The sequence below is a fragment of the Eretmochelys imbricata genome, chromosome 1 (genome assembly GCF_965152235.1).
Source record: "Eretmochelys imbricata isolate rEreImb1 chromosome 1, rEreImb1.hap1, whole genome shotgun sequence".
Taxonomy (NCBI): domain Eukaryota; kingdom Metazoa; phylum Chordata; order Testudines; family Cheloniidae; genus Eretmochelys; species Eretmochelys imbricata.
Genome location: NC_135572.1, coordinates 354758456 through 354782897, shown reverse-complemented (window position 1 = coordinate 354782897; position 24442 = coordinate 354758456). Strand labels below are relative to the sequence as shown.

Sequence of the window (24442 nt, the reverse complement as noted above, 5' to 3'; positions counted from 1 at the left end):
GAGCTTTCTTCTATAGTTTGATGACTAATATTGCCTTTGCATAGTTTTTTTTAAAATACTAGATATTATGTGGTTTCAAGAAAAAAGTAGCTCTTGGATAAGATATTACTCCTGAAAAACTTATGCAAAGAACTCATTAGCTAACTTTGTTCAGATTTCAGACCAAAAGCCCAAGCTTCAACAGCTATGTCTATTTCTCTCTTCTGTCTCCAAACAAACAATCTGAAAGTTCATAAAGGAAGAAGCAAGTATCTGTTGGAACCTATGTGATATATTTTAGCACTAGAGGTGTTAGAACCATAATGGTTGTGTTTCCTGCTGCTGGGCTGTCTCACCCACAAGATATGTGCAGTGTTCAAGATGGAAGACATTAGAACTACTGTCTGCTTTCAGATACCCTTGAGCAGCTTCAATTAGAACGGCATGCACTAACACGATTGTTACCAGACCAAACCAATTTCCTTCCTGCCTTAAATGCCACTCAAATAGTGTATCTGTCAGTTCTTTGCCACCTTTTCTAAGCAAAACATGCCACATTACAGTAAAGTTTAGTTACTCATTGCTACAGATGAACTATCATGCAAACCTGACAGTGAATTGTATAATGCGGAAATAAGTCTCAAACTAGATGATATGGGGTGTGTAAACAGATATTTGGGAGACAAAATATGCCATTTGTTATTGCACAAAACCACACACACACGCGTTTAACCAAATGAACCCATTTAATACAGGCACCAAATTAACCATTGTTAACAGTCTGATCTCCAGGAAAAATTCATACCTCCTGGGGGAAGTTGTAGAGTAAGATGCAGTTCTGACAGACAATGGCAATAAGTTAGGCTCATGCATTAAAAATACCAAACAGTCCAACTGAGATCATGAATGGTAATTGTGCTGAGCATACTAAAAATGACATTTCCAAACTTGTCCCCACCTGCTCATCTAGGTAGGCAATCCACAGTTCAGTAAAAACTGAACACAGTACAAAAGAGTGTAGTCATTGTAAAACCAATACAAACCTTGTGTATTCTTCACAAGTCTAACCAGCCAGCTCTTTTACTGAATCCTGGAGGAATACTTCAAGCAGGGTTCTACAGAGCAGCATCGTTGGCAGTTTAACACAGTGACATTGTGGTCTCAATTTTCCGGTTATTGTGGGTTGAAAGGGTAAAATTAAGTAGGCCACCCTGCCTTAACGTCATACCTGATGACAAGAGACTGAAAGAAACAGGAGGACCCTTAACATTACCCTTACCAGAGGGCTTCTGAAATGGTCCCCACAATATATATATTTTTAAAAAGAACCCTATAGCACACATTTTTAAAATTCCCTGGTTACCAGAATTTGCAATGTATCCTTTATCCCTATAGGAAAAAACCTTGGCATACATGTAGGAATCCATTTTGTTTAAAACAAGTTTAACTCAAATTTTTCCAGGGAGCAACTAGTCTACATTGCAGAGCAATTGCTTATATAACTGTAAAAAAACCATGCTGGGTTATCCAGGGACATCCCACCATTGTAAATACTTGTCATAAAGAGCAGAACAGGTCTTTTTTCTCAAAGTAAGGTGTTGGCTGGCCTGAGGATCTAAAGTGACGTGCCACCCATACAAGACAGGAGTTCAAGTCATAAATTTGATTCTTGCTTCTGGGTCATTGCTATCTGCCCCGGGCAGGAAACACCAGCAGAGCCTCAAGTCCCTCCAGTGACTAACGATGGTCAAGTTGCATCTGTTTGTCCTTGGTTATGATGAAATTCCCAGCAACGTGGGGCTATGGGGGCGTGGAGGAGAGGATGCCCCTTTGGACTCCTAGGACATCCTGATTTAAGTGTAAAAATTTTGTTCTTATGCAGACACACTGAAGCTACATTCCATTTTAGAGTAAATTTTTACAGCTCAAACACCTTTAAAAATAGGGGATTAATACCAGAAATACTAATGCGAGAACTTTTTAAAAAATAAATGAAGTTAGGGCAAGACTTCAACTGCAGTCAAGACATCAGCAATGTTTTGTTGCCCCAAACACACTCCAGTTTAAAAGATTTTGGGTTATTTTGTTTAAAAAAAAAAAGATCCATAAGAATATAGTCTAACTGGTGTGTAGGGTCTGAAGTTTTCTTTCACTTACACCTACAGTGCAGTCACTTTAAAAGGGTGATGGTGCCACAAAATCCCACTACACTGGTACTCCAATGATGGATAGCCACAAGCCTTTCTGCATAAGCCGAAGAGAATCCTGATTATGTGGCATTTCCCGGTGCATGTGGATCTTGCACTTGGCCACACTTGCAATGACTGATTTGTCAAGTGGCAGCACTGAAGTAACAAGTACCAAGCAGCAGTGTACAACCTTAGTAGGGCAGTCCAAGTTGCACTGTAGTATTCTACCCTGTCACGCAGATGAGCGCTCACAATTCATTCCCCAAGCTGGCAGGGGTACTGCTGAGTTGCTTCTAATTCCAGTATCAGCAGTGGTGGCCTCTGGAGGACAACTCAGCCAGAAGAATGGTGAAGGCTTTTAAAGTAGGGCTTGTAAAGGTGGGAAGTTGTAAAGAGACATCTTTGCGCAAAAGAGCTGGTAGGAGTATTTCAGTGCTGGAAGTATGTTCTCATGCAAACAGTGTATTGAATGCAAACATATCCTATGTTCACAAGGATCTCACACGAGTACATCGTTGTAGGTTTATGTTCAAGGCACAAGTGTAATAAGCTGTTTAGTTATCTCAGAGATTGTTTCTCACTTTGTGAAGGGGGAGGCCATCCACAGTGAACAATGATGTACTAGTCTCCCAAGATCCACAGAACATTCACTCCTGATAAGCCAAGATTTACTCGCCTGCGAAGACAAAGTCGCCATAATAAAATAACAATAACCCCAAACGTACATTTAAAGCAAAGTTGCCAAGACAGGTTGTAAGCTCCTGACTCCAGCAGTTCTTTCAATCCCTGCCAAATGTTCCTTCTGTTTAAGAGTTGTGCTTCACTATGAACAGAGTACAACCCCACAGGAATTAAATGGGAAAGTCTGGACTTCACTTTTATGTCAACGTAGGCAGAGTTGCCCAGTACACATATTCAAAATTTCTTATACAGCTCAAAAAAGCAAAGATTAGTGGCTAATGATGGCATCTAATTATACCTATATTTCTCAATGGCAGTTGATTTCAGGCCAGCATCTAGCCAGGCAGTGACTAAAGAGGCCAATATTTCAGTTTGTGCTCCACTAGACTGTCAGCCTGCAAATAAAATGCAACTCTTTTTATGCACCTAGAGCCTCAAATAAGTATAAGAAGCTTTTAAAATTATTTTATTTCATTTCAGTGTACTAATTTTCCTTGCTTAATCAATCTGATACTCCTTAGAACTTGCATAATTTAAGTGCTCCTATCCCAGATTTCAGTAGGATATAAGAGTGCACAATTCCCCATAGTACTTTTTTTAGTGCATTTAATTGTCAGTCCTCATTTGCTTCCCGGAATTAGTCTTTTCAGGAACTGAGGAACTCGACTTTCCCCACGGAAGCTCAGAGTAAAGCTCTTGTGTTTGAAGAGCTCAGCCTGAAATGCAAACTTTTAGCTGTCCCTGGAAAATGGAGTCAGGTTTTTAAGGTAGATTTATATCCTTGTTCAAAAAAGAGAAAAGGGCCCTTACCTCCCTGTGTCAAGCTTGAGGAGAAAGAATAATGTTCTGTATTTCCGTTAGAAATGCAAATTGCAAGTTTTAAATTATTTATCATTAGAGTGTAGGAGGCAGCCAAAAGAGCGTGTTGGGGGAGAGTGAAAGAAATAGGGTGTTTACAGACCAGCAAGAAATTGCCGTACAGTGAAGAACACAGACTGTTTCTACAGGAACTTAAGATCAGTCTACATGCAGCTAAACTGCTTATTTACAACAAGCAATGTTACAGTTCTCAGCCTGTATTAAATGCAGGGATTCATGGCACTCTATACCTACCCGAGCATCCCAGATTCTTTTGTCTTTATGATGCACAGGAACATAAGCAAGGTATGGAACATGTTGTTTCTGCCCTGAACTCACAGGAAGAGAAGAAGGTGAAGATTAAGTAATACATACAATATTCAGTCTGAAAGTTCTGCACAATTTCTTACTTAAAAGAAAATACCCTTCACTTCCTGTCCTAAGCTTTTGTGTAATGATGCTTTCCATTGTTAAACAGCTGTCACACTCCACACGAGAGGCGGCTGCACTTCACTGGGTAGATATCATTATGGCATTAGTATGCTGACCTGCAAAGTATTTTGAGATGAAAAACTGCTATAGGAGGGAAACCATTACCAAAGGAATAATATTATGGGCTTCTTCACCATAATGAACCTCCAGGATTTAAGTTAGTTTTGCGACACTGCTTATATCCTCCAGCTGGGCAAATGCAAAAAGAGAAAATTTGTTAGGCTGGATTATGACCTTCCACTCTCTTAAGGACTAGAGGAATTGACAATCATTTCTGAAACTAGGGCTCAAGTTTTGACCAGGGATCCAACAGCATCAATATAACCTTTTGATTCTGGGAATGGAAATTTTTCCAACACAGACTTTTGCTGGTAAGAGACACAAGATCTGCTGGTGCTGAAGAATTAACACAGACCTCTGGGGTCTAAATTACTTATTTTAAACACTAGCAACTTATCAAAAGAACATGCAACAAGGGGAAGATACTGCCTTCCCTACTCTACTGAGGCTCTTTATTTTAATGGTGTTATTTAGTAGCAACTTATATGCCAAGGGCTATCACTAGATCAAGGTAGCATGTTGCCTTGTACATTGCACTGAGCTTTGTTACATTCAAAGACAATTCCCCTGTCAATAAACCTAACTGCTCAAAAAAGATAACCAATCAACATCAGCTAGAGTTTTCAGAATGTATGTAGCTTTCTTGAGGTATCAGAAGAAAAGGACCATGTTCATACCTTAGGTAAGTTGTAAACTTGGCACTGGTAGATAAGTTCATAGTGGGGAGGGTTGATGGTGCTCTGGTGGATGCAAATAACATTCTCATTTGAAACATCTATGAATAGAAATTTAAGAGATAATATGGACATGAAGGACGTGATCCAACCAGTCAATCCCAGCAAATAAAGGGACAAAGGATGCCAATACCTGGCTTATCTGGTGTTTGAATGAAGTGTTGTGAGGTAAATGTTTTGCCATCAGGATATTTTGGGTGAGGAGGCAGCCTGGAGTCAAGATAAGTGCAGAACACGTGCATAATGATCTGAAGAAAAAATTAAATCAGAATTTAGTGCCTATCAGACAGATTGTAGAAACAACTGCTACAATAAAGTGGTTAATCTTTAACGATCTCAGATCCTATTACAGCTTTGACTGAACCTCAGCAAATTTAAAAAGGGACAAAGCAGTGGAGTGCTTTAACCACTGTCCTCAGTGGCCCAACACTTGACATTGGCCAGAATATTTATGTAAGATGTTGACAAGTCAAGGTTCATCTGTCAGCTGAACAACAAGACGTCAGCCACAATGTGGCATATTCATTCCCTTCCAGAGATGGCTGTATGTCAGCGGCTACACCGAGGCTCTGACATAGTGTTTTTATCTCTGCACCTCAAAGCAAAGTTCCAAAATTTAGAAGCGAACATGGGCCCCAAACCAGAATATTTATTTTAACTCCTTCCCTCCTGCCCCATTATCTTTAAAGGTCTGATTGAGATCAACAGATTCAAACCAACCATGGTTTGGCAAACTGTATACTCCCACATTAAGTTTTTTGTAAAACTTAAGACCAACTCTCTCAGTCTGAACAAGTACCCCTAGGGTGACCAGATGTCCTGATTTTATAGGGACAGTCCCGACATTCGGAGCTTTTTCTTATATAGGCTCCTATTACCCCCCACCCCCGTCCCGATTTTTCACACTTGCTATCTGGTCACCCTAAGTACGCCCTATATACGGGGAAGAATGCTAGAACCAGTACACAGTGGAAAGCAGATAAAACTAAACTGTACCTACTGTTAGTGTTAAACGTATGTTAAGGTTCTTACAGTAACATTATTCATATTGCATGTACTGCAATTTTGCATTTGTTGACTTGAAATTTTCAATTTTAACATTTCCTCAACGTACATTTAATATATTTTAGACTAGTAACTCATTCAGGGGTTTACAGAAGTTTAGGATGATTTGTCAGAACTAGTCTTCGCTTATTAGTATTTAGATATTCAATATAGTCTCCAATGGCATCTCATCTGGTTGGTTGTGGGAGGGGGAAAAAAAATGGCTCCATTCCCGGATGTAATATTCTCTCTCATGACTATGAGTGCTTTCCCTTAAGAACTGGTAGGTTCCCACTTGACTCAAGGAAGGACGTCAGCTATCTTTTGCAGAGACAGCAAGAAAAAAAAATCCTCAGAATTGTGTCACTCATGTGTCATTACTCTTTGTCTCTATGTCGTGTCAGTTTTCTGACAACTGAAGTAATATTTTAATTCCCTGTTTTCAAGTACATGTTACTGTTTCTGCTAAAACACACTTATCCTCTGGCCTTTCAGGTCACTCAGCTCAGCCACACAGAGTCTCTCTCCAACTAGATTATTTACTCCTTTGAGTTAGTCATTTAGGATTTCACAGCAAACAATATTCAATTAAATGGGCACAAGACCACTCAATCCATGTTTATTATTCTTTCATGTGTTTACTTTGCAATCTGCTTTGGAGAACTGAAATTAGACATATAATCAAGGTGAAGTCATTTAATAATTTGTTCCTGTATTAGGAATTATTTTATAGAAGATTCATTTGAATGCAGATGATTAGTTAAATTGTGTCTGAATGTAGAAAACAATTGCAGTATCACGGTCGGAGCAAGTCAGGCTACACCCACCACAGCTATTAAACAGGCATTTCAATTATGTCTAAAGTAAGAGTGACGCAAGATTAAGGTACACAACAATATTATTTTTGTGATCTGTATGGGGCTAGATCTGGTTTGCATAATTCTACCAAGTAATCTCATTGAGTGCAATGGGATTACTTTGGCAAATGAGGTGTGCAGGATTTGGATCATGTTCCTCAAAAGATTCACAAGCTCTCTCTCTACTTCATATTCCTACTACTAGCACTGAAAAATAATGCATTTTAAGTTTCATCAAAACACAACTATGCAAACTTACAGCAGAATCAGTGGGCAAATCAGTATCCCATTTACGGCCCTTGAAGTCCCCTCCTCTGTTCCATCGGAATGAACTCATGCATCCTCCCTGAGAAAGCTCTAAAGGCAACAGAGTTTATATGAAGTTATTTTGGGGCAAGGTTGGAGATGGAAATGGAAGAAAGCAATCTATTATGTCTGTTTCAGACATCATGCTTATTTATGGTGCTGTATACATGAGAAATGCACGCAAGAAAAACACCTGCGAAGCAAATTTTAAAAATCACCATCAGGATTTTTAAAAAGATTTAAATCCTAAAACTCAGTTTTATTTGGAATTAAATCAGGGAGGCATAAAGTAGTAAGAGAAGAGATTGATTAAATCCAACAATAAGTTTCCAGAACACACATTCAAAAGTGACAAAGCTTTTGTTTTAAGAATATTGTAAATGATATTAAGATCCCAAATCATTAAGTCACTTTAAACAATAGTAGAAAATTACAAATACTTGTGTATTTCCACTACTTGAAAAGCAGCCCCTCCTTCATGCTGCTGAAACCCAAGTTCAAAGGTCTTGTTGACAGTGTTCAACTTCACTAACACTTGACACAGGAAAACTGTAATGAAGCACATTTTAAGTGTGCATGACAACCATTTACCTTTGATTCTTTCAACCAAATATTCCTGGTTTGGTGTAAGGTCCAGGTACTGCACTATAGTGTTCAGTGTCGGGATGAGTGGAGCTTTAACAAGAGCAGCTTGTTTCAGACTGCTAATACTGGCTTCTGCAATACAAAAAAGCACCAGCATATATGATCTATGGCCATCGCAGAACACTGAACATCCTCACTTACTCAGAAGCTCATTAACAGACTATTACAAAGAGTTGACACGTTCTGTTCAGCTTGCTTTCCTGTTGCACTCTGAGAAGCTGGGTCCTAGGAATAGTTGGCACACTACATCACCACTGATGTTGCAAAATACCAAATTCTGATCCTAGAGAAGTAGTTTACTCCTACGTTTACTTCACTGGGAGAAAGGTTGAGTCTGTGTTATTTACATCATCATGGCATACAAAACATGCTAGGCACCACACACAAGGGAAGACAGTCCCTGTCCTGAAGACCTTGCATCCTATGAGACAAAATAAACTTATAATGGTGGGAAAAGGGGATACGACAAACTTTCTAGTGTTCCATTTGACTAAATATATAGCAGATTCCTAACTGCCTCTCCATCTAGCCATTATTAGTCGGTTAATTTCTCATATGTGTCACAGCAGAAGTGGGTTTTAAGGAGAGATTAAAGTTTAAGTAGCCTACAAAATAGAAGGCCAAATTATGCTCTCAGTTAAATTGGTGCAAGTTTGATGTAACAATGCAAATAAGTGGAATTACTTCAGATTAAACACCAGTTTAATTGAAGATAGATGCTCTTATAGCTGCTAGCCTGAATTCTAACAGTTAGACATCAAATACCAGGTTATTGTCTTAAGGGATTTGCCTCAGGAGGCTCAATTGGAATGAACATAGTCTCCTCACTGATGCAGCTGTAACAAGGTTCCTGTGTTTTCTGCATCTGTGGAAGCTGCTGTATAATCCAAGCTCTCTCATAAAAAAAACCTGTTTCTAGTTCTTAAGGTTGCAAAGAACACCCTTTTCTGCCTGGAAGTTTTCATCCTGAGCACAGGTATTAATGAGAACTGAACCAAATCTATTACAGTATCTCCATACCTCCAATCTGCAACTCTGGACACCCCATTCTTCTCAGCTGAGTGCTCACAGAATCAATCTCTTGCACAAGTGGCACTAAAATAGTCTCGTTAATCCACTAGAAGAGGAGAGAAAGACAGACAGACAATTAAAAAGATAAGAAGCAATAGGAAGTCTGTGTGAAGTGTTACTATACCCTAATCAGTATCTGAATTACTGTTATGACTGCAAAGTAAAAAGGTGAACAACATACATTTAAGGGAGCAGAAGAGATATACAAAGTTATTAAGTAAACAGACTATCAGCTTATGGTAGGGTTTGAATGACTATTTAAAAGTTCAATGAGTGAGTTGTAGACAACATTTCTAGACCACGATACAGACTTTTTGGATGGTGAGGGGAATAATGGTATGAAAGCTGCAAGTCATCCACACACTGTTAATTTATGCTTGCATGTGTCCATAATTCCCACAGTCTGTTTTAAGGAAGAAGGGTGCTGACAGAAATATATTATTTGTGAACACTTGAGCTTTTCATGGATATTATTGTCTTAAACAAACAAATAAACAAACATGCCTGGAGGGTGTCATGAACTCCAACAAGTGGTGTGTTGGAGTAATGTGTTATTTGGTTAACTAATACTTTTACCTTGAAGTGTAGTTAGGTCTGCAATAGCAGAAATAACTGTTCTTAAAAGTCAGATTATGTCAGGATTTTCATTCTAACTTTTCAGCTGCTCAGACCTTTTGGAAAATTTTAACCTTGGGTATGGGATTTTCCATGCTTCAGTTCAGCCCAGGTGAGTTATTTTGAAATGTTTGAGGAAAACAGAGTCAGCAGGTTGAGTTGTGGAAAAGAGAAAAACAAGTCTACTCATTTTCATTGGTATGAACTTTACATTTTGAAGTTTCCAGGATGTCATAGCACAAAAGTCAGCAAGTGCAGAAGTTAAGGTTGAACGTGTAACCTTAATATCGCCCCTTGTGAGCATGCTTTGTGTTACTTGCTAGTTACACAGCCATTTGCTAATCCTCAAATACACTCTGTAGTTCTTTCTACAACCTTCGGTACACATGTGGCAACTCGATTTCCCCCCCACCATTCTAATATAATACAATTAAATCAAAAAGCAAAGTTCTGTTATGAATCAAAGATCATTAAGGAAGTATTACACCCTACCAAGTTTATACCATAGCTCAGTTCCATTAAGGCTGAGGCAAATGATGAAGTACTCATGTACTTTCTAGCTGAGTTCTGCAGAAATAAGGACAGGATACTGAAATATTAGACTCTAAAGAGCAATGATAGGACTTACATTTCTGAACTTAGCTGTCCATGAGTCCACATGATTGAGTAGTTGTCGATTCATTATCACCCTCAACCAAACCTAGGCACAAAGTTAAGTAGTTTAAGAGACTTACTGCAAAGATATAGGAACCCAGCTGAACACAATGTGGCTTTTAGAGGCCAAGCCATCTTATTGATACTAATTACAGCATGTCCATCATAAGCCTCAGCTAGGTTTTAGAATGTTCATATCTCACACTCTGAAACCTGTCATATTTCACAGGACAGTTCATGAGGACTATATACCAGCTGGTTTAACACACCAAGTCTAGACGCACTATTTCAGTACCCATAGCTATTTGTATTAGGATAAAACTGGACTAAGCTAGTAAGATTTCTAGAAAACGTTTAATTTAATGGAAAGTTACACTAACTAAATCAACGTGCAAGGTAGAGAAAAGGGATAATTTAATTAAAAGACAGGCAAGTTAAGAGATACTCCTATTGGCCACACTAAACTCAGATGTGCGGTACACTTCTCCAGGTGTCTTACAAAATCCACTGAGCACGTACAGGTGCAATGGAGGATTTTCAATATACATTCAGCTGCTTGACATGCACTAAATGCAGTTAATTATTACTGTTACTAACACTTTTACCCATAGTATAGATGTAAGAAGTGAAGATTTCTCAACATCACTAAGTCCAAGAATGCAGTTAAACTACTAGTTTTTGAACTCCATACTGAACTACTACATCTAGAGTTGTTATATATTACTACATAATTAAGGTGTTTGTGAAAAATTGATTAAAACAGGAAAAGGTTAAATCTATGTTTACTGTTTCCCACCACTGCCCACAAAATGACTACTAAAAACTATAAAATAATAATAATAATAAAATATTTTTCTAAATTATATGAAGGCAATTCAATGCTATGGGATTTACCCCCTCTTTCCAGTAATGTGAATGGGAGACACATCCAAATCCTTGCAGAAGATTGCAAAATTCACAACTGTATTTTTTTCCCTCATGATTCCCTTGAGTTTTCTATTTACCTCTTCTGCAGCCTGCTTAGAGCTCAGATCAGCTTCATCTTTGTGTGCTGATGGGGCTTGGGACCTGCAGGCCAGCTGGTACTGGAACTTCCTCAGCATTTGTGCATAGTCTCCCATGGAACGGCTGTAGTTCCAAAGAGTCGGACTGCTGGAAGGAGAGCTGGAATCTGAACTCCCTGAAATTATCCATTCAGTAAACAAATAATTACTCCATGTTGATTGCCAAACAATTTTTAAACAGTGGGAGGTTCCTGTACAGGTAACAGGTCAGAGCATTTAGGCTTTGACAGGAAGGACGCATCCACAAGTTGCTATGAATCCAAATGCCAAACGTAGTCTATGTAAAATACATTGTCATCTCAATAATAAAAAGTGCCTTTTCAGGACACAGGTCACCTGCAGATTACTTGGCACCTTGTTCTGAGATGCCTTCTCCACAGGCCATACCTCTTGTCAAGATGAAGGCCCTGAGCCTTTACTGTAGGCCAATGAGTCCCATACAGATATAGTTTGTCATTTATAGACATCCATGGGTTGTCTCCAGAGTGTCAAACAGCTGTACATTTCTATCTATAAGACAAGACTTTATTCTCTGGAAAGTTTCCCCAAGGCTTCTGTGTTACAAAAGGGCTGTAGCAGTCTTGGAGCTCTGCTTCACATCTCACTTAGACTATTCAGTAAAAGACTTAATTTGTTCTGCATCAGTCTTCAGACTGTGCCTTCTACAAGGATTTGTTAAGAGGTGGCTACTGTGCAAATGACTTAAGTCCATTTCATTAAGATTGGCACATCTGTGTCTACCGTACACCAGAAGAACTGGAATACCATCCTACAAATGCACTAAAAAAACAACTTCTAGACCAAACAGAGCTACTTACTTACCCAGCTGAACTCGATGTTGCTTCTCTTCTTCACTTTGAAGGAAGCTGTCCAGGGACTTTAGGTCTGTCATATAATCTTCTTTGCCAATAGGCGAGTTATACACAGTTGGCGAAGAACGGTACCGAGACCTCAGCCCACTGCTTTCCACTGGTCCAATGCTGGTGGGGTATGGTGAGGCACCAGGGGAGGGACTGAAGCTGGATACCTGTGGGAAATAGAGTGAATGATTGAAACTAATAAGTAGAATTCCAGCTTTACAAATAAAACAATCTGTAAACAAAATTAATGTTATTTATCCCCATTTATCCAAGTTGTTATTGCATTGCTAGTTACTGTTAAACTAGACACCACTTTGGCTTTAGTATGTTTCAGCTGCTGGTTGGTTTATTTAAATTCTTACTGCATGACTGCCAGGTGGTGCAAAGTGAATAAAATGCTATCACCAGTGGGAGACTGGAGAATTCCTGTCGGGTAAAATTTTACATCTGCTGTGCAAAGGGTGTAAATAAATACACAAGGTGCATGCTACTGGAGAATCAGGTTCTGCAGTGTAGGGCACAATACAAGCAATCCAATAAGCAAATTCCAACTTGTTACATTGGGTTATCAAGGCTATTACCTTACTGTAGTTGCTGTTTGGTGAGTAGGTCACAGCAGTGCTATAAGAACTGCTGCTGCCTGACAAAGTCTGTAGCTGAGGGCTGTACCCAGTCATGCAACCAGTGGCAAACTTTGGGCTGGTATTAGGTGAGCGGGATGGGCTGTAACTCAGCACACTCTGACCCTGGATTGGAGGAGAAGGTGTTGAAGAAGGGACTTTCTTGGTCACTAGCTCACGGGGCGGAGTTGTTTGTACTGCTGTAATAAAAAAAAGCAGAATTAGGGCTGAAGGAGCAGAAGTCTGGATCATTTTTCTTAATTGTTGTTTTACTTCTTTACTATCTTAAGAAAATCCTACACTGAGACCAGAAAAGGAGAGTTGAAAAATCTCAGACCCATAAAATTCAGCAGCCAAGTCACAAGCACAGAAACTAGAGCTGTGAAAAAGTAAAAGGATGGTCTTGTGGTTTGAAAACTCCACTGAAACTCAAAAGACTTGGGTTAAATTCTGCTACAGACACACTGTGTGACCTTGGGTAAGTCACTACACCTCTGTGCCTCAGTTCTCCATCTGCAAAGTGGGAATAAAATACTTCCTTTCTTCCACCCTTTATCTTACCTATTTAGACTGAAACCACTTCAGGGCAGGGATTATCTTGCTATGTGTTTGTATACAGTCTAGCTCAGAGGTGAGCAAACCATAGCCGGCCCGCGGGACCCTCCTGCCCGGCCCTTGAGATCCTGGCCTGGGAGGCTTGCTCCCAGCCCCTCAACTGCTGTCTCCCCTCCCCCGCAGCCTCAGCGCCACCGCACTGCCGGCGCAACGTTCTGGGCGGCCGGGCAGCGCAGTTGCAGAGCCACGGCCTGACCCGGTGCTCTGAGCGGCGTAGCTGTAGCCAGCCACCGGTGCCCCAAGCAGCGTGGTAAGGGGGCAGACAGGGGTTGGACGGAGGGCAGGGGAGTTGGAGGTGGTGGTCAGGGGGCGGGGAACAGGGAGGTTGAGTAGGTGCAGGGGTCCTGGGCGGGGCAGTCAGGAAGGGGGGGGGGGTTGGATGGGGTGGCGGGGGGCAGTCAGGGGCAGGGGTTCCAGGGGCTGTCAGGGCACAGGGAGAAGGGGTGGTTGGATGGGGCAGGGGTCCCGGGGGGCAATCAGGAATGAGAAGAGTGATTGGATGGAGCGGCAGGGGGCAGTCAAGGGTGGGGGGTCCGGGGACAGGGGGTGATGGATAGGGTAAGAGTCCTGGGGGAGCAGTCACGAGGTGGCGGGGGGGGTGCGGGGGGAGAGGGAGTCAGATTAGAGGCGGGGGCCAGGCCATGCCTGGCTGTTTGGGGAGACACAGCCTCCCCTAACCGGCCCTCCATACAATTTTGGAAACCCAAGGTGGCCCTCAGGCCAAAAAGTTTGCCCGCCCCTGGTCTAGCTCAGCAGGGCTCTCTCAGCACTTTGCTATTACAAACATAGCAGTATACACAAATAATAGTAACACACATAATGAGAGACCTATTACGTCACATCCAGTCCTTCCCTATGGTCAATGCAGGAACATTTCCTATTCTTTACAAGGTTGTTCCTTATGGATGGACCCTACTATTTTAAAGCTCTTGTACTGTGCCTAGCTACAATAGCAAGCAAGTGCTTTGCACAGAGCACTATTATAGGCATATCTAATTTAAAATTTCTCTAGTAAGGAGCTTCAGTCAGGTTCTTTGGGAAAGTTTCCATTTTTAACTTCATTTTCTTAACCCTACCTATACACACCATCTCCAAAGAGTTTCAATACCCAGGGACTGATATGTTCCCTTCATAGTTTAGTCAAATTACACATACTTGTTTTAATCTTTGCACGTAGATCAATCACACTACACCACAATCCTTACTCATGTTCTTCTATGCCCCTGATCTTTATTGATGCTTTCCTATGAAGTCCCTCCAACCTGGTGGCATCTTTCTGCAGTCAGAGGTCAGACTAGTCAAGTGTGGTAGTCGTGTGCTGGCATTCCACATTTGGTACATCTACTTTGTCATGTTCTTCTGTTTCTTAGTAATTTGTTTAGAAACTCAAAATATTTTATGAAGGGACTGATGTTTAGTTTGTCATTTTTATATTTTACCTTAAGGTTTCTAACATGGCTATTTTTACCCAGTGTGTAGATTACTATGATGTCTTATTTAAACATAAGCCCTCCATCTGTGCCTCCTCCCCAGTCCCACACACAGGGAACTACACCTCAGCCCATTCACCATAGAGTTTGAATTTCTCTCATTGTTTTTGTCTCCTACACTCCACCAGTCACCCTTTTCTCCTGTCTTTTTTTGTTTTGTTTGTTCTTTATCATTATTGCTTCTTCTCCTGTTCCAATTATCTCCCCTCAAGTAACTTTTTGCTAATTCCCCTGGCTCCCCCACTCGCTACTGCTCTAGATCAGAGGTCAAAGATGGAAGAGACATTATGAACCATTTAGATATATGCATTTGTTTGCAGATGTTGGAAACAGTGATACAGATTCATAGATTAGGGACAGAAGGGTCCATGTGATCATCTAGTTCAACCTCCTAACACAGGCCATATAATTTAACCCAATTACCCCTACACCAGTGGTTCTCAAACTTTTGTACTGGTGACCCCTTTCACACAGCAAGCCTCTGAGTGCGACCCCCCCTTACAAATAAATATACATTTTTTAAAAAAAGTGTTAAACAGTATTATAAATGCTGGAGGTGAAACAGGGTTTGGGGTGGAGGCTGACACTCGTGGCTCCCAATGTAATAACCTCATGACACCCTGAGGGGTCACAACCCTGAGTTTGAGAACCCCTGCCCTATACTGACCCCAATAACTTGTGTTTGACTGAAGAATATCTTCCACAAAGGCATTCCGTCTTGATTTGAAGATATCAAGAGAGCGATAATCCACCACTTCCTTCAGCAGTTTGTTCCAAGTCAGTCACGCTCACTGTTAAAAATGTGTTCTAAGTTAACTCTGTCAGGCTTCAGCTTCCAGCCATGGGTTCTTGTTATGCCTTTCTCTGCTAAAGTAAAGAGCCCTTTATCACTCAATACTTTCTTTCATGAAGTTACTGGTACATGGTAATCAAGTAACTTCTTGATCTTCTGAATTTTCATTCCACTTCACCTAGTTACCCCATCTGCAGGGAGCAGTAAGGTGAAGTCAATCAAAATGCTCCCTGAATCAACTCTCCTACCGTTCAGAAGGTATTGACTGCATCTCTCTTGTTTTTCTAGTCATCTGTGTTTGGAGGCCCATGCTAGATTGAGACCTATGACAGTCTGTTCAGAAGGTTAAACATTTACAAACTCACATGTAGACACCATTTTAAAGACTACTGCCAGAGATAATTGTCACACTTACATGCATTCTGAAGCCCAAGAAGGGTCTGCTGTCCAGGACTCATAACTAAGCTAGTTGGTGCCACAGTATATTTGAAATACCTCCAGAAATCAAATAAGGCATTCAGACTGAACAAAGATGCAAGTGCAAGTTCTAGAACAAAAAACAAAAACCATTACTTTAACAAGTTAGTTCTTTATATTTTAGAGTGTTCTTAAATTGCTCACCATTTACAAAATCAGTAACTGTTAACATCTTATGCTGTATGCAGTGTTGTTGTAGCCATGTTGGTCACAGGATATTAAAGAAACAAGGTGAGTAAGGTAATATCTTTTATTGGACCAACTTCCGTTGGTCCACCTTGTCTCTGACATCTCATGTTGTTTTCCCACTCTACTGATATGAGCACTATCATGGTAAAAGTTACTGTATATTCTTTGTACCATTTTGGAAAGATGCATTATCCACCAAAACTAAATAGCAAACTTTTTTTTAAGTACATCAGAAACAGGAAGCTTGCCAAACAGTGAGTGGGGCCTCTGGACAATCAAGGTGCTAAAGGAGCACTCACAGAAGACAAGGCCATTGCAGAGAAGCTAAATTAATTCTTTGCATCAGTCCTAACTGCAGAGGATATGGGGGAGATCCCCACATCCAAGTCATTCTAGTTAAGTGACAAAACTGAAGAACTGTCCCAGACTGAGATGTCAGTAGAGGAGGTTTGGAAAAAATTTGTAAATTAAACAGTAATAAGTCACCAGGACCCAATGGTAATCACCCAAGAGTTGTGAAGGAACTCAAATAAGAAACTGCAGAACTACTACCGTGGTATGTAACCTATCACTCAAATCAGCCTCAGTACCAGATAATTGGAGGATAGCTCATGTAATGCGGATTTTTAAAAAAAGGATCCATAGGCAACACTGGCAATTACAGACCTGTAAGCCTAACTTCTGTGCCAAGCAAGCTTGAAGGTTGAAACTATAGTAAAGAACAAAATGATCAAACACATAGATGGACACTATATGCTAGGGAAGAGTCAATACGGCTTTTATACCAGGAAATCATACCTCACCAATCTATTTAAAATTCTTTCAGGAGGTCAACAAGCATGTGGACAAGGGTGATCCAGTGGATATAGTGTCCTGGGACTTTCATAAAGCCTGACAAGGTCCCTCACCAAAAACTCTTAGGCAAAATAAGCAATCATGGGATAAGGCGGGGGGGGGTCCTCTCAAAGATCAGTAACTGGTTAAAAGATGAAAACAAATGGTAGGAATAAGTGATCAGTTTTCACAATGGAAAGAGGTAAATAGCAGGGTCCCCCAAGGATCCTGTGCTGTTCAACATATTCATAAATGATCTGAAAAAATGGGTGACTTGTGAGGTGGCAAAACTTGCAGACAATACAAAACTATTCCAGATAGTTAAGTCCAAAGTATGGATGTAAAATGTAGATTGTAAACTTAACGATTAAAACAGTTAACCAATATAATTTTAATAGTTTAAACAGGTACTTTTTAAAACTATATTTACATCCCTAGTCCAAAGCTAACTGCAAAGAGTTACAAAGGGATCTCACTAAACTGGGTGACTAGGCGACAAAACAGCGGATGAAATTAACTGTCAGTTAGTTCAAAGTAATGAACATTGTATATATAGTTGGGGTTATGTTTTCCAAAGTGATGAGGTCTAAATAAACTGTTACCGCTCAAGAAAGAGATCTTGGAGTCATCATGGATAGTTCTCTGAAAACATCCATTCAATGTGCAACGGCAGCCAAAAATACTAACAGAATGTTAGGAACCATTAGCAAAGGGACAGATAATAAAACAGAAAACATCATAATGCCACTATATTAATCCATGGTACACACACTCCTTAAATGCTACATGCAGTTCTGGTTGCCTGATCTCAAAAAAGGTATATTAGAATTGGCAAAGGTACAGAGAAAGACAACAGAAATGAGTAGGGGGTATGGAACAGCTTCCATATGAGGAGGGATAAAAAGACTAGGACTGTTCAGTTTAGAAAAGACAACTACAGGGACGGGGATATGATATAGCAGTGATCTCCAAAGTGGGATGCATGGCAGGAGGAGCGCCACCGGCAACTCGGCTCTCCCTGCTCAGTCTTTGGTGGCACGCCGCCAGCAGCTCTTTTTTTTTTTTTTGCTTCCCCAGAGCTGGCCCTGGGGGTGCGCGATTCAAAAAGTTTGGAGAACCCTGTGATAGAGGTCTGTAAAATCATGAAGGTTATGGAGAAGGTGAACAGGGAAGTGTGATTTACCCATTCACATAATGCAAGAATAAAGGGTCACCCAATTAAATTAATAGGCAGCAAGTTTAAAACAAATATAAGGAAGTACTTCTTCATACAATGCACAGTCAACCTGTGGAACTCATTTCCATAGGATGTTGTGAAGGCCAAAAGTGTAACAGGATTAAAAAAAAAATTAGATAAATTCATGGAGGATCAACAGCTATTAGCCAAGATAGTCAGGGACATATTTTATGCAAGAACTCTGGAGACAGGTTTTCTATATTTTAATCATACAAGTTAATTAAAAAAAAAAATCACATACATAAACAAAGGGCTGCTTTATAAGCTTCACATTCTTTAGAGAAAGTAAGTTTTGGAATCTAGACCAGCTGACATCTCTACAGGTTACAAGTGTAACTCCACCATTTGAAAAAACAAGTGATGCCTAAAGAGTTGGAAGACAATACCCAACTTAGCTTTGTTTATATTTAGTTAATATGGTGTTATATTTACATATCAACATGGATGCCATGACAACACATCACTGTGTTTAAGGAATCTGAAGCAATTTCCCCTAAAGCTGCGACATGCTTTCATTTTCACATCATCCCCAGGTTCGGAACAACCTACAACTCCCTCTCCTCAAATCCAGCCTTTTCGAAAGTTTTCTATCATTGATCTCTTACATGTCTATTCCCACTCTTCATTTTCATCCTTTGTTAGTTTCATCTCTCTCATTTAGCTTGTAGACATCTTGAAAAAAAGAGCTTTGTCTAACTCCTACATGAAACGTAAAGCACACCTATCGCACCACGTCAGTAGTAAAGTTCTGTCTTCTACTTTCTGAAAGCCTTAACACACATGAAACTTGATCTAAGATAACAGATAAGCTTTTTTTGCTGCAAGTTTGTCACAGGAGATAAACCCAGACAGATCCAAACTGGACATGGAAAGTGAAGTCCAATTTCTCTATGATCAAAAAGCGGGTTAAAAATTTTCAAATACTGACATAAAGAAAACAAAAGGGTTGAATTTAGATGCTGTTTCCTCACATAAGTAAACCATCACCAAGTACAAACACTTACCAATATACCACAGTGGCCAGTATGTAATGTTATAATATGAACTTATCAGTTTTCCAGTCCTGAAAGAGAAAAAAAATTGAGATGGCATCTCTCTGACTCACAATACATGGAAATATGTAGGAACATAATGACATCCTTTAGTAAGTTTTAAAACTGTTAGGGAACTTACATTTCAGTATAAATCATGCCTGCAACTGACACATTAAGGAGTCCCCAAGCCAAAACCACTTTTCTGGCCTCTGTCTCCTTCCTCATCTTGATGGTTCTGTCAATGAGGGAAGTAGCTGGACTCTGTTCCCCCTGCATCATCTGTAAAGAGAGAAGCATAGGGAAAGACAAGAATTGAGATATTTATATAGTGTCACTCTCCTTTAGCACCAGACTAAAGAAAAGTTAAGCAGTCCCTAGGAAATTGCATTTAGGGAGTTCATTTCTAGTTACAGATTAATATTTAATAGTAAACAGTGTTAAGTCCTTTTTTTTCCTTGGGCTAAAAAATACTTTTTTCACATAGCTCCTTCTGTGAGCATTCTCTACTCATTAGGACCATAACGAACACTGAGCTACTTTTACCATTTGGGTGTTGGGAAGGAAAACCTACCCACACAGGACGGAGTGCCAGATTCTCAACTCACGCCAGTTTTATAATAGTTAGTCCCAATATATATTGGGAAACAAAGCAGAATCAAGCCCAGACCATCAAACTCCTGGAAGTTCATATTTTTCACTTTACAGACATGCTTGAAAAACACTTTTACCCCCAGTTTTTGTGGATAAAACATGGGGGGCAGGGGGAAGTCACATGGATTAAGTAACCATTCAGTACATTTTTGAAAGCTACTGTCCTTTAGTAAGTGATATGCAAGATTTTTCTCTCTTCTGGTCTGTGGGGAGTCATAGGGATGAGAGACCTTGTAAGATCCTGCAGTCCTTTTGTACAGACGCTTCCCTTTCACTTTAATGGGCACTACATACATTGTTGGATTGAGAACTGGCTATTGCACTAAAATACTGCCCCTAGGGTGGATAAAAATCAATGATTTTTTTAATTTAAATTGGATTTTTTTTTGATAAAATGCTTTTTGAGGGAAAAAACCTATCTAGAGATAGTTTTAATTAAGATACATTATAGTTCAAAGATATCTCATCATGGAATACGGATTATAAATTCTAATTCTATAGTATGAGACAATATATTCATGTCATGTTTAAGAAAAGTTTTGTAAATGATTTCCAATAGTTCATGGATTAGGGACCCAATATTATGGGGTTCCACAGGCTTCTGTATAGATTTTTTACGTTAATCTTTCTATCTTCCCAATGGGACTCAGTGCTCAGTCTAGAAGATACCATCAGAGATACTTAGTTTTGCAGTTCTCAAACTGTGGATTTGTCTCCTCAGTGGTAACATGCTTGTTAACAGCAAAAATGTTTTTAAATAAATAAATATATAGAGGTGAGAAATAACAGACCTCAACTCTATTGTTCCTCTGCAAATTTGTGTACACAGAGTCAATCCCTTACCTCTCTCTAAAATCACAAAGTTTCAAAAAGTTCAATGAATAGAAGATTGTTGGGGGCAGAATAGATCTGGACAAGGAGAAGAGATCTGGAGATATGCTTGCTTTGTTAAAATATTATATGTTTGCTGTTGAAGAAAAAAAATCCAGAATACTTAACGTTGTTGTTTTAGTTAAATAAAACAATTTAAATGTCTGTCTGGTGATGTTCTCCTCCTAATACAGCATAGCAAGAAAATCCTCCAAATATTAATGATTAACCTGTTGAACTGGAGATATTTATGAAGTCATTGGGAGGTGAACTATCTGCTTCAATTACCTTTGGTAAATTAAATAACCAAACAATCATTCAATTTTCTGATATAGCTGTAAAACTAATCTGAAATGTTTTCAAAATAAATCACTGTTTAAAAATGTAGAGCGTGTACCTTCTAAAAATGAAACCTACATCTATCTCCGAGTTTCAGAGTAGCAGCCGTGTTAGTCTGTATCCGCAAAAAGAAAAGGAGGATTTGTGGCACCTTAGAGACTAACAAGTTTATTTGAGCATAAGCTTTTGTGAGCTACAGCTCACATCACTGGATGCTGTAGCTCACGAAAGCTTATGCTCAAATAAATTTGTTAGTCTCTAAGGTGCCACAAGTGCTCCTTTTCTTTTTATCTCTGAGTTGTGAATAATATATATTAAGGTTATAACAACCATCAAGAATGCACTTTTATGTAGAAAACCATTATTAAATCGAGTCTTCCATGATCTAAATCAAATCCACCCTGACCGCCTCCGTTCCTCACTATGTTTGAGGATGATAATACTACTACACTTTTAAAAATCTGACCAAGTATTATTAACACATAATCCTCCACTAAAATTAACCTTCCCACCTACAATTGCCTGCTTAAATATTTGTTATGCTCCCATTCAAAGATGGAGTATATAACATGTAGAAACTGGGACAAATGTGTTCACTGAACTGTTATTACATTCTAATGAATCACATTAGTTGCAGCTTAATAGTTAAATAATTGAACACTTCAGAGAAGCAGCTTCACACTTTCTCCCATGCTGTCCCTAATGCTTGGGAGGTACTCTGCATGAACATCCTCAAAGCTATTTCACTTTACCATGATGCCTACCAAACACTTGACAAGATAGGCTGCTGGCATGCTGAGGCCACTGCATATCACACTGACCAATTTTGTCTCAGGGTTGGTCTACACTTGAAACACTACAGCAGCACAACGACAAGCTTCAGTGTAGCCATTCAGTAGAGTGACGGGATGGGTTTTCCCATGACCATAGTTAATCCCCTTCCTGAAAGGCAGTAGCTAGGTTGACCTAGCACTGCCTACACTGGTGGTTAGGTCTGCTTGCCTACTTTGCTCAGTGGTGTGGATTTTTCACCTCTGAGCGATGCTGCTCAGTTGACTTAACTTTTCAGTGTTGCCGTAGCTCCCTTTTCCTGGTACTCCCTGCTCTGTCTGTATCTATGTATTATCTCGTCTCAGACACTTGCTACAGCCACATAAGGGGTTTTGCCGTCACTGTAGTAAACCCACCTCTCTGAGACGCAGTAACTAGGTTGACAGAATAACTCTTCTGCCAACCTAGCAGCATCTACCATGGGACTTAGTCAGTTTACCTACATCTCCTAGGGGAGTTTTGCATACCCTTGAGCAATACAGCTAGGTCAATCTAAGTTTTAGGTGTAGACCAGGCCTTAGACTGTAAATTCTTTGGGACAGAGACTGTCTTTTTGTTCTGTTTATACAGCACCTGACATAATGGAGCCTTGGTCCATGACTGGGACTCTTGAGCACAATCTACAGTAATACATGTAACTGTAAGACAGTGCTTCCTGTTTCCCAGAGTTGGCCAATCTGCAGGACACCCCTGGGATGTGCAGATCAGCTGGGCCCCTCTGTACTGCACAGCTGTATCTACACTAGGGACCATTAGCCACCGCTGCCAGGGGGCAGTGGATCAGCCCCACTTTCCTGAGCGGGAGGGTAGGCCAGAGGCTGCATCTACAGCAGGGACATTAGTCGCCACTACGAAGGAGCGCTGGCAACAGATCAGCCCCCACTTCGCTGGGGGTGCCCAGCACGGCGGCTGTGCCCGCACCCAGGCCACGAACCACTGCTGCCAAGGGGTGCCGGCGACAGATCAGCCCCACTTCGCTGGGGGCGCCCAGCACGGCGGCTGTGCCCGCACCCAGGCCACGAACCACCGCTGCCAAGGGGTGCCGGCGACAGATCAGCCCCACTTCGCTGGGGGCGCCCAGCACGGCGGCTGTGCCCGCACCCAGGCCACGAACCACCGCTGCCAAGGGGTGCCGGCGACAGACCAGCCCCACTTCGCTGGGGGCGCCCAGCACGGCGGCTGGGCCCGCACCCAGGCCACGAACCACCGCTGCCAAGGGGTGCCGGCAACAGACCAGCCCCACTTCGCTGGGGGCGCCCAGCACGGCGGCTGGGCCCGCACCAGGGAGGTTAACGGCTGCTGCCGGCGGCGCCGGGCACGACACCGCTAGCGGGGCCCAGCCCTGCCCGGTGGGCCGGCACCTGCTGGGCGGGCAGCGGCCGCCCCCCTCCCGCTGTGGCCAGGCACGGGAGGGGCCGCACGCGGGGCCCACCCGGCGCTCCCCGTGGGGGAGGGGCACAGACCGCACCCAGGGGCAATGGGGAGCGCGGGGGGGGGGCAGAGCCTCTCCCCCAGCCCCTCCCCCTCCAGCGAGCAGCCGGCTCGGAGGAGGCGGAAGGGGGTGGCACTCCCCATGGCGCGAAGGGGGCCGGAAGCCCCCGTCTTCCAACACTCACCACGCTCCCCCGCACCGGTCCCCACTGCGCTTGCGCCGACCACGCGCGGCCGCCGGCCGGGAGGTAAGCCTTCCCACCGGGGAGGGAGGGGCTTGTTGCCATGGGGACGGGAGCGCGCCGCCAGCCGTTGCCCCTCCCCCTCCCCCTCGCTTCTCCGCTGTCCCGTTTCGGCGGGAGCGGGTGTGAGGCGCGATGGACGTGGGGGAGGGGCCGGCGCGCGGCGCCGAGGCCCGTGAACTTCCCGCCGGCAGTGCCGCCATCCGCGAGCGGCTCCCGCAGCTCCCGCCGCTCCCGCCCGCGCTCCTGTGACAGGGGTGAGGCGCGGGACTGGCCTGGAGCGAGTCTCCCGGAGCCGGCGTCGATCCCCTGGTGGCTGTTGAATGCAGCCCGGGGGATTTTAATGGGATATTTTAAGAAAATGACATTATGGCATGTTGGCGGGGAAGGGGGGAGGGGGAAATCTCCCGGTATAGCTTCAGTCAGAGTTGGCAACCCTCACGGTGACACGTCAGCGCGACCGAGGCGCGTCGGCAGCCGGCCGTCACGGTTCGGCCCCACGCGGTGACACGTCAGCGCGACCGAGGCGCGTCGGCAGCCGGCCGTCACGGTTCGGCCCCACGCGGTGACACGTCAGCGCGACCGAGGCGCGTCGGCAGCCGGCCCTCACGGTTCGGCCCCACGCGGTGACACGTCAGCGCGACCGAGGCACGTCGGCAGCCGGCCGTCACGGTTCAATG

General features: G+C 42.1%; 1 protein-coding gene across 2 annotated transcripts; it reads right to left on the bottom strand.

Annotated features, from left to right (window-relative positions):
- Positions 1-706: 706 nt before the first annotated feature.
- Positions 707-23121, bottom strand: TMEM209 (transmembrane protein 209). 2 transcript variants are annotated; one of them, XM_077837454.1, is made up of 15 exons: positions 23101-23121; positions 19538-19677; positions 19369-19427; positions 16043-16174; positions 12691-12929; positions 12072-12276; positions 11190-11365; positions 10160-10231; positions 8866-8962; positions 7792-7917; positions 7154-7251; positions 5127-5241; positions 4937-5034; positions 3963-4036; positions 707-2844 (listed from the first exon to the last, which is right to left on the bottom strand). In XM_077837454.1, the coding sequence occupies exons 2-15, from the start codon at positions 19675-19677 to the stop codon at positions 2790-2792; spliced, it is 1686 nt and encodes a 561-aa protein (XP_077693580.1). In that variant the 5' UTR covers positions 23101-23121; the 3' UTR covers positions 707-2789. The 2 variants fall into 2 exon arrangements, with proteins under 2 accessions (XP_077693580.1, XP_077693572.1); XM_077837446.1 differs by lacking the exon at positions 23101-23121 and having other exon boundaries at positions 19538-19727.
- Between the last annotated feature and the right edge of the window lie 1321 nt (positions 23122-24442).